Raw genomic sequence first — 10,623 nt, 5'->3', positions numbered from 1 at the left:
GGCTGGGAAGGGGGAGTGGCGCTGGCCGTAGGCAGCTGGGAACCCGAGGAACAGGAACGCCTGACCTTCCTCCTCCTCCTCCTCCTTAGTCTTCTCACTCTTAAGACACCCAGGAAGGGTTCGTGCGGCTGCAGGAAGGTCCCGGACCTCCTTTTGCCCCCCGTGGCTGGTGATGGATCTCCAGCTTCTGCCCCCGTAGCGGCACTTGGAGCGCTGCTGGCGTGTGAACCGAGTCCCGCCTGGCAGCGCCCCCCTCCCCCGCCCCCGCCCTGCGCGGGCTTCCCCTCCCAGCCCCACGCCTCCGGACATCCAGAAGGGAGCGGGGTGAAGGTGGCCTTCGGGCAGAGCCCCGCAGCGATGTCGGCGCAGAGCCTGCTCCACAGTGTCTTCTCCTGCTCCTCGCCCGCCTCCGGTGGCACGGCCTCCGCCAAGGGATCCTCCAAGAGGAAGCTGCGCCAGACTCGCAGCCTGGACCCAGCCCTGATCAGCGGCGGTGGGAGCGAGACGGCCACCGAGGGCAGCCTACGAGGGGCGGCCTCGAGCCGCCTCTGTTCCCCCCAGCTCCTAGCCGAGAGCCTCGGTTCCCGCTCGGCGTCTTCTCCCAGGAGTCTATCTTCCCGGACCACCCGGCTCCCACCTCGACCCCTTTGCTCGTCCTTCTCCACTCCGAGCACCCCGCAAGAGAAGTCACCATCTGGTAGCTTCCACTTTGACTATGAAATCGCCATGGGTCGTGGAGGGCTCAAGAAGAGCATGGCTTGGGACCTGCCCTCGGTCCTGGCAGGGCCGGCTGGCGGCCGCAGCGCTGGGAGCATCCTCTGGTCCTCTGCAGGAGGCCCCAACGGGCTTTTCACTTCTCCCCGGAGGTGGCTTCAGCAGAGGAAGTTCCAGCCTCCACCCAGCCGTCGTGGCCACCCCTATGTCGTGTGCAAATCTGAGGTAGGGACCTGTGCGCGGTGCTGTGGCCCAAAGCCGGATGCCCCAGTGTAACTTTCTACTTAGACTGCACAAATGGTGCCTGTAAATGGGGTGACCCTAGTGGCCACTCTGGGTGCTCTCTAGGGCACTACAACTAGAGGTGGAGAGTGTTCTTATTTCTTGGTGAAAAAAATTTACATATATAAATGTCTGTCTGTCTATCTATCATCTATCTACCCACCCACCTACCTACCTACCTAGCTAGCTATGAATGAATGAGTTGTTTCAGAAAAAATTTACGACCATTATTCCAAAAAATGTTTGGGTGTGTGTGGGTGTGCGTTTGGTTGGCAGGATGGAGAAACAAAATGATCTGCTTTTTCTTTTCTTTTCTTTTCTCTTTTCACTTCTTTTCCCCAAAGGTGTAATTTCAGAAATCTATGGTATAGAATACTTTCCATGCTTAAGGGTATGAAGTATCATGAAAATATGCTCGAATTCCACTAAGCACAATTAGTAGCTAGTGAAAGAGACTTGAATCAGGAATCAATAATAAATGGTGGGGGGACTCAGAGAGAGAGCTATTTGATACCCTTAAAATGTTTGCTTTCTGGTTAAGGATGGAGAATAGAGCTATTGGGAAACTGTGGTTGAAGGGTACTTGGAAAGCAGAGTGCTTTTAGAGAATAAATAGTAGTTGGTTTTAAAAATGACCAACTGCTATCCCTTTCAGTCCACAAACTCTATAGATTTGCTTTGGATCTGTTTCCATAAGGGAAGGGAGATCCCAGTAGTTGTAATTAAATATTTTAGAGCGCAGTTAGCATTACAGAAATGAAATGAAATACTATGTAATTCCTGGAGATTTAGGCTAAATAAAGGAAATATAACTAAGCAAACACAGTTTGAAAATAGCATCCAAGAGCCTACTCAGCTCTGTGGACCATGAGGTAATTGTTAGATTTCAGCTTGAGTAGAACACCCTAGAAAAATCAGCATTATCTATCAGAAAGAATAACATCACATATTATCAAGGTTAGTGGCTGTGTCAAATTAACGGAGGGGGCATAGAATAGCAGAACCCAACGATCACTGCTAACTGTGCTGCCCATTCTGTTGGGGGAAGAGGATCATTTGAAAGAAAAAAAAATGAAGCAAACAGCACATGTTTCAGCCAAACCAGAAGACTTGGTGTTAAAAGGATAATCAAAAATTGAGGTGTTAAATTCTTAATCTCTAGTAAAAGCTAGATTCCTAATGTTTCTGAAGCACCCATTATCAGGTTAATGTATATGAGTGAGAGGGAACATGAGAGCAAGAGCAAGGGAGAGAGAGAAAGAGCGAAAGACAGAGAGAAAACTACTTTTTGCATTTCATAGCCAATGATATTCATAGTTAGAACCAGCAGCATCCCTAAGAATGGTTCTGCTTGTTAGAGTATAGTATACAGACACTGTTCATGACAAATATGTCCCAAAGGCATCTGAATGATGATCCCACTCATTGCAATTTAATTTCCTATCGGTTAAAGTCTTATCAAGAATAGACAATTATTGAGCTACTGCAATACTGGGTGTTTCCTGAGTGTTCCATACAACATTTGGACAGATTATGTGGAGATCATCCACCACGAACTTCAACTTTTTTGCAATGATTATGTCTAAATACGGAGTCATCTAGCAAAGGAACAACATTTTCTCATAAAAAAGTTTATGTGTGTATGTGAGGAGAGAGGAGCGGAAATTGCTTTATTCTCAAGGCAGATCTGGAGTGATTGGATGGAATCCTGGCATGTTGGCCCAAAGCTGGTTTTGTTTAGTAGAAGCCAAGATATCCTAACGTAACCTCAGAGTCTGGAATTTAATGGCCTAGATTACCTTTCAAAGGTTTAACACCCTGGAACCTTCTCAAAACCAAGAGAAGGCATCCTATTGGGTACTGCCTGTCCTTCTCACTTGCAATTGGGCTGGATCTTATGTCCAAAATGAGTATTGTTACTAATGATGTCAAAAGTTCATCAAATGAACAGCCTTGTAAAAGTTGCATAGAGGTCCCGGAATGGAGATCTCATTCACACTGATTTGATTCTTCCACTTCTTGTCATGGCTCAGGAGTTCTCAGCCATTGTGTTACTGGCATCTGGGACGGAAGGTTTTTTTGATGTGGGTCTAGCCTGGTGATTGCAGGCTGTTGAACAGCAGACCTGGCCTCTTCCCACTAGATGCCAGCAGCACTCTTCTCTACTAGTGTGACAATGAAAACTGTCTCTAGAGGCTACTGAGTCTCCTCAGGTGGAAAGCACCTGAGTTGAGTACCACTGCAATAATGAAGCAGAAGCCAAAGGCACACCCCACACTGGCCATCTAGCACTTGTCCACAGCAGGGATGTCAGGATGGCTTAAAGTGGCCTTTGGTTCCTACACTCTGGAGATCCTTCTGAAGTGATGCTTTCCGACTCCAAGTATCTGTCCTGGCTTGTTTTCTATTTCTATTCCTCTGAATCTACAGGAAAGCCTGAGAATTGACTTTCCGGTTTAGTCATTGATCAAGCACATCCATTTCCACTCGGTCCTCTCAGCAGATCCTCCGACTTTAAACTGTTCATACAAGACCCTCCCAAGACCCTCATAAATGTCTGCATCTCTATCAGTGCTCATAAATGGCTGTTTTTATGGTCTCAGTCTGAAAGGTGTTAGGCAGAGTTAAATAGGACTCTGTTAATATTTCCTATTTATTTCAAGATTGCTTTAAGAAACATTTGATTCGTGGAGGTATGGGTAGAATTTCTCTTGAGTAGACAAAAGGAAAACAACCAACGGACACATGGCATCTATTGGTAACATAATTGGTAGATTCACAATTTGTGTTCTTCACAGCCAAACTCTCTCTGTCTCTGGTCACACATAATAGAATACAATCTCTCATTTCCATCCTGGGATCATATCAATTCCTGTCCACCAGAGCTTGGATTATGCCCATAGCTGACTTGGGGTTTGCCAGCTTTTGTAATCCAAAATTAAAGCAATTTCTCTATGTCCACATGACTTCTACACTTGTCTTAAGATACGTCACTGAAGCCGAAGCTTCTAGTTTCTGAAGCTTTTCAAGAAAACTTTTGTTTTCTTGAGTAGAAACATTCATTCCTCTAGGTTCAAAGAATGCAGAATATGAGGCCAGTTCCCCGTGCTGTGACAGCCAATAGGAATGGATTAGGAAGATCATCTCCACAAGGAACCAAACTGGGACAAGTGATGATTCACTGTCCTTGGTGAAGGGTGTGTATGTGTCTTAGAAGTCTTTATTGTTTACACAACACTTGAACTCGATCTTTAAAACTGACTGCCATTTTCAAGGAAAGCAAGCTGTCTTTTCTTTCTTTCTTTCTTTCTTTCTTTCTTTCTTTCTTTCTTTCTTTCTTTCTTTCTTTCTTTCTTTCCTTCCTTCCTTCCTTCCTTCCTTCCTTCCTTCCTTCCTTCCTTTCTTTTTTTGCTTTAGGGCCTCAAACATACCAGGCACATGCTCTACCTCTTGAGCTATGCCTTTAGATCTTTGGTTTGTATTTTGTTTTGTTTTTAACCTTTGCAATTCACATGAATTAGTTGTGCAAGAAGGCTACATTTTGATATGCCCACATATGCATACACAATGTGCATGGATCAGGTAAACCCCTTCCATCAGTGTCCTTTCTCTCTAAGTCCCCCTTTCCCCAAACTAACTCAGCAAGATTCATTGTTCTATTTGCATGCATATGCCTAATATATCTGGGCCATATTCATCTTCCTTCGCCATCTCCTTTTGCCCTCTCTCCTTCCAGTCATGTCCATAGTCTATACAGGACCTGTTTTACATTCCCATCATTCATTTTTTTAGTGTATACTAATTGCTCAAAAGGATTTAATCATGGTATTGCACAAATGCACATGCAGGACTTGAGTCAGCTTGAACCCTCCCCCCATTTCCTTTCATTTTCCCTCAATTTTTCAATAGTTTTCAGTGAATTTACTTTTGATGTCTTTATTCACAAGTGCAATGTATTTTTACTATTGTTCACTCTAATAGTATCTTTTCTCCCCTCCTCTAATCATTCCCTCAAACAATCTCACAATTACAAACATGTTCATATGTGGGGTGTGTGTGCGTGTGTGTGTATGTGCATGGTACTGCATACGCTTACATACGTTTAACTTTTAGATTTAGCATTTACATATGAGTTGAAATATTCCACCTTTGTACTTCTGAACCTGGCCTACTTTGCTTAACATTATAATTTCCAATTCCATTCATTTTGCCACAAAAGATGTAATTTCTGTATAACATTCTTTACGACTGAATAGTAATACTCCATTGTGTATCTATACTATGTTTTCTTGATCTATTCATAAGTTTTAGAGTATCTGGTGTGTTTTTATAGTACAGCTACTGTGAATAGTGCTGCAATAAACATGGCTATGCAAGTGGCTCTATTGTATGTTGAAATATATTCCTTCCAATATATAACCAAAAGTGCTGTTACTGGATTGTAGAGTAGATCTATTTTTAGTTTCTTGAGGAGGTTCCATACTGATTTCTATGGTGGTTGCACGAGTTTACACTCCCATCAACAATGTATCGGGGTAGAAAGTTTTTTTTTTTATTGTAAGGGTGATGTACATAGGGGTTACAATTACATAAGTAAGGTAATGAGTACATTTCTTTTCAGTGTTATCCACCCTCGTTTTCTCCTGCTTCTCCCCCTACTCCCTTCCCACATCAAGTTGTGAAGTTCATTTCCAACATAGTGTCTTGTGAGTATCACTGTTACATTAGTTCACCCTTTGTTCCACAGTTTCGATTCCCCCTCCTTTCCCCAAATCCAATAAACATATATAAGACAAAGTGTACCAAAATAAAAAGCAGTGACCACAGGGAATAAACCAAAGGAAAAATATGAAAGAAAAAAAATAACTGCAAACAGTATACTTAAAAAAACCCTCTTGTTTCCATATCTTGGAGTTTATTTTGATTAGCATCATTTTATATGGTCATATATACATAGCTATTGAGCTATTGTTATCTCTGCTAGGACCATCCTAGGCATATACTGTTTATTAAAAATGAGGGAAACAAGGGAGCCTATATTTCTTTGGGTCTATTTTTTTGCCTTGAGGCCAGCATTTGTGCTTTTAATTAAGACCATTCTGATTAGAGATGATATCTAATGTTTTGATTTGCATTTCCTTTATGGCTTGGAATGGGGAACATTTCTCCATCTATTTATTGATAAATTGTATGCCTTCTTTTTTTGTCAGTTGTGGGGCTTGAACTCTGGGCCTGGGTGCTGTTCCTCAGTTCTTCAGCTCAAGGCTAGTGCTCTACCACTTGAACCACAGCACCACTTTTATGTTTATGTGGTGCTAAGGAATGGAACCCAGGGCCTCATACATGCAAGGCAAGCACTCTACCACTGAGCCACCTTCCCAGCCCCATGTGCCTTCTTTTGAGACTTGTCTGTTTAGTTCATTTGTACATTTGTTTATTGGGTTGTTAATTCTTTGGGAATTCAGTTTTATTCGTTCCTTGTATTTTGTTTTCAAGACAAGATCTCACTAACTTTCCAGGCTAGCTTCAAACTCACCACTCCCAACTCCACCTCTCAATTAGCTGGGATTATATGTGTCTGCCACCATACTTGGATCAAAGGCATTTCTTTCTTTCTTTTTTTTATTGTGAGAATACTGTACAGAGAAGTTACAATTCCATGGGCAAGATAATGAGTACATTTCTTATCAAGCATTGTTGCCTTCTCTTTGTTTCCCCTTCCAATCCCTTCACATACTCCCCCTCCCCCCACCCGATCCTCCCCCCACCCCCCACCAAAGTTGTAAAGTTCCTTTTTCAACATAACAACTTGTCAAGGGCATTTCTTGATGAGAAAGGGGAATGAACATTGCAAAAGCTCAGAGGTGTGTTAGTAAAACCAGAGTTTCCAACAAGGAAAAATGACAGGGGCTTCAGTGCAATTGTGTTTACAGTGGGAGATCAGAACACCTGAAGTTTCATATATGTAGCAAGCAGAGGGCTTTCCATTGAGTAATCTGAGAATTCCAGGTAGTAGCCTGATAAGGCCCATGGGAGCAGTAATTATGAATATGAATAAAATGAGAGGAGAGCTAAATGCTCCTAGGAGCTTCTTCTTTAATCTGAAGAGTGATAAAAGGATATTTGTTTTTATTATTTTGATGGTGTTGGGAATTGAACATGGGTCTTTGTGCTTGATAGGCAAGTATTTGAGCATGCCTCTAACCTTATAGGGTATTTTACACAAGTTTTCTAGAATGTCTGTATCTCGCTTTTGCTTGCATGATTGTATTTAGCAGATGGTACAGTGTTTATTATGAAAGTCTTGCTGTAATTGTCTGGAGTTCAGACTCTATGTCATTTACAACAATGACTCTCAACCTGGAGGTGACTTTAGCCATAGGTGATATTTCACAGTGTCTGAGCACATGTTCAGATGTCATAATTGGTAGTGGTGGTATATTAGTTTCCTATCACTGCTTTAACAAATAACTTTGTGGCTTAGAGCAATACAAATCTATTACCTTTCAGTTCTGGAGAGCAGATGTCCCAATGGGTCTCATTAAGCTAAATTCAAGACTCTGTTCGTCTAAATGTTCTGCTATCTGTTTTTTTTCCCTTTCCAGTAACCCCTATCCTTCAAAGCCAGCCATGTTGTATGTATGATCTTTCTTTCCTAGTCATTTTTCCCTCTGACTCTCTTCAGGGCTCTCAGTTACTTTCGGTTCACCTGGATAATCCAGAATAATCTCACTAAGTTTTTGTTTGTTATTTTTATGCTGGTCCTGAGGCTTGAACTCAGGGCCTTGGATTGTCTCTGAACATTTTTGCTCAAGGCTAGTGCTCTACCACTGAGCTACTGGCCTGGCTTTGAACTGCAATCTTCAGATCTCAGCCTCCTGAGTACCTAGGATTACAGGCATGAGCTGCTAGTGCCTGGCTAATCTATTTTAAGGCTAGTTGAAAAGCAACCCTTCATTCCATCTGAAGTCTCCTTTCTCCCTTTACCATAATGTACTTGCAGGTTCCATGGATTAGGTGTAAAGATGTTTGGCGAGACATTGTTCTGACTACTATAGGGGAATTGCTACTGGCAATTAGTAGTTCTGCTAGGGATGCTACTAAACACCCCATAATATTCAAAGCAGTCCAGCAAGGATGCAGCATCTAGCCAATATATTCAAGGCTGAGAAGCTGTGAAAGGGAATGGGGAACTTGGTGATTTTCAAGACTGAGGTGTTACACGTTCAAATATGTGTTTTAGAGGGACCACTCTGGTGCCTAAAGAAGCATGGCTTAGTAGCATGAAACAAATGAAGGACAGATATCAGAGGAGATGAACATGGGGAAATCATGTCAGGCATCCTAGACACAAATAAGAATTGGCATATAAACATACTTCTGTATGTTAAGTCTCCATTTTAGCAAACTGACTTTTTTGTTTTATTTGTTTGTTTTTGCCAGTCCTGGGGGTTTTGAACTCAGGGCCTGGGCACTTTCCCTGAATTCTTTTGCTCAAGACTAGCACTCTACCACTTGAGCCACAGCACCACTTCCGGCTTTTTCTGTGTATGTGGTACTGAAGAATAGAACCCAGGGCTTCATGCATGCTAGGCAAGCACTCTACAACTGAGCCACCTTCCCAGCCCACTTTTTTTCTTATCCTAAATATCTTTTGAGAGACACGTTTTTTTCTAGTTTACTGTCGTGATTTGGAGCCCAAGTCTATGTAATAGGGGACTGTCCTAAGCCTTGTAGAATATTTGGGGGCACTTCTTCCTTCTATCCACCATATTCCAATAGTACTCCTCTGCTCAGTTCTGTTAATCAAAAATGCCACCAGGCATTACCAAATGTGTCCTGAGATATAAAATCTCTTCTTAGGGTACAAACTCTCCAGGGTGGAAACTGCTGCTGGCTTAAAGCTCTGAAGCACAGGCAAGCTTTTCAGAACATTTCAGAACATTTCAGAACATTCAGACATTTCAGAACAATGTCTGCTTTCATGTATTTTAACGATGCATTAAACAGTTTGCTAGGGCTGGGAAGGTGGCTCAGTGGTAGAGTGCTTGACTTGCAAGCATGAGGCCCTGGGTTCGATTCCTCAGCACCACATAAGCAAAAGGAAAAAAGCCGGAAATGGCACTGTGGCTCAAGTGGTAGAGTGCTAGCCTTGAGCTGAAGAGCTGAGGGACAGCGCCCAGGCCCAGAGTTCAGGCCCCACGACCGGACCCCCCCAAAAAAAAGAAAAAAAAAAGAAAAAAGTGAGATGTTTAAATATAACTGTAAGGAATAATTAAATGGTGTATATATAATAATGGAAACTGGAGTTAAACTTTAAAAAGTAATAGACAGTAATAGTGTGTTTAAAAAATAGATGTTCATCTACATCACCAAAGAAGAAGTAATCAGAGTAGGACAGCTTCAGATAGGAAATTGAAAAAAGCTAGTTCATTAAAAATTCTGTCTGAAGTTGACAGAATGATGCCTTAAGGATTTTAGGTTAGGAAGAGTTCTTCAACTTTCATAGTTCCTCTTTGTTGGACTACCTCTTTGCTAGGTTTCCTTTCATAGGTAAATCTGAACTTACATCGAGAATAATGTGAAGACAACCTCTCAGATACTTTGGAATTGAACTTACAACCAAAATTCTGGGATTTATTGGCTATATTTCCATGTTGTACAGTTAAACTGACAAACTGAAAAGGCAGTGGGTGCACAATCACTCTGAAATCTTGACCCTCAAAGCAACAAGCTTCTGGAAAAAGAATTTATCATGCCTTTCACAGAGGGAGAAACTTTTGTGATCCTCTTTCTATCCCCATTACTTAGCTAAGCAATTCTCTAAAAGATTCCCATATTCCAAGGTATTTCTTTTAAAAATATTTCTAATTTCTAATTATATATCAATTATATATTAATCCTATAACATAATTATATATTAATTATAAAATAATATGTTATTATATTTGTCCTACCATATTAATTGGACAAATTAATGTTTTACTGTGGTATGTCCATACAGGCATATATGTTTTAATCACAGTCCCTACTTCCCTCTCTTTCCCCTCTTCTCGTGTCTCTCTCTCTCTCTCTCTCTCTCTCTATATATATATATATATATATATATAAATATATATATATGTATATAATTCCATTTCCTCTTGCCTTTCCTGAAAGCTCACTATTCATTTTCTTGAAAACATTTCCTTCCTTATACGTCAGTAAAGTCTTCCTGGACTTTTCTTAGACTTTACTTGGTCAAATTTCTTTTTTTCCCCTTTCATTGACTTAGAATCTTAAATCTTTCCTCATTTTCAAGGCCTCTCTCTGGTCCTCTGTCTCTAGCGTGGTCTCATTTAGCTACCCATACACAGTTCTGTATTTTCCTTTCAAGTGATTCTCCCTTGATTCAACTATCATGCTTCTTGGGAAGAATTCTGGCTCTGTGTCTGGCTGAAGTCTCGTGTTCAAGCTTCTGGCATGCACTTTCTAATTTCCTGTTAGACCTCTTCTCAGGCATGATCACCTGACTCCTTAGATTTTGCATATCAGGAACAAAACAAATTTCTCTTCCTCCTGAACATTTTATGCATTTATTCATTTTTGGTTAATAATACCATTTTTCTGTTTACTTTGTGCAATAGA

General features: G+C 41.4%; 1 protein-coding gene across 1 annotated transcript in view; it reads left to right on the top strand.

Annotated features, from left to right (window-relative positions):
* The first annotated feature begins 357 nt into the window (after positions 1-357).
* Positions 358-10,623, top strand: part of Arhgap6 (Rho GTPase activating protein 6) — a 434,012-nt gene continuing 423,746 nt past the window's right edge. Inside the window, exon 1 of the mRNA XM_042680437.1 lies at positions 358-939. Within this exon, the coding sequence (XP_042536371.1) occupies positions 358-939 (582 nt within the window). The remainder of the gene's footprint in view (positions 940-10,623) is intronic.

The sequence above is a fragment of the Dipodomys spectabilis genome, unplaced genomic scaffold (genome assembly GCF_019054845.1).
Source record: "Dipodomys spectabilis isolate Male_0828 unplaced genomic scaffold, ASM1905484v1 ptg000061l, whole genome shotgun sequence".
NCBI lineage: Eukaryota > Metazoa > Chordata > Mammalia > Rodentia > Heteromyidae > Dipodomys > Dipodomys spectabilis.
This window is presented reverse-complemented; position numbering and strand designations above follow the sequence as displayed.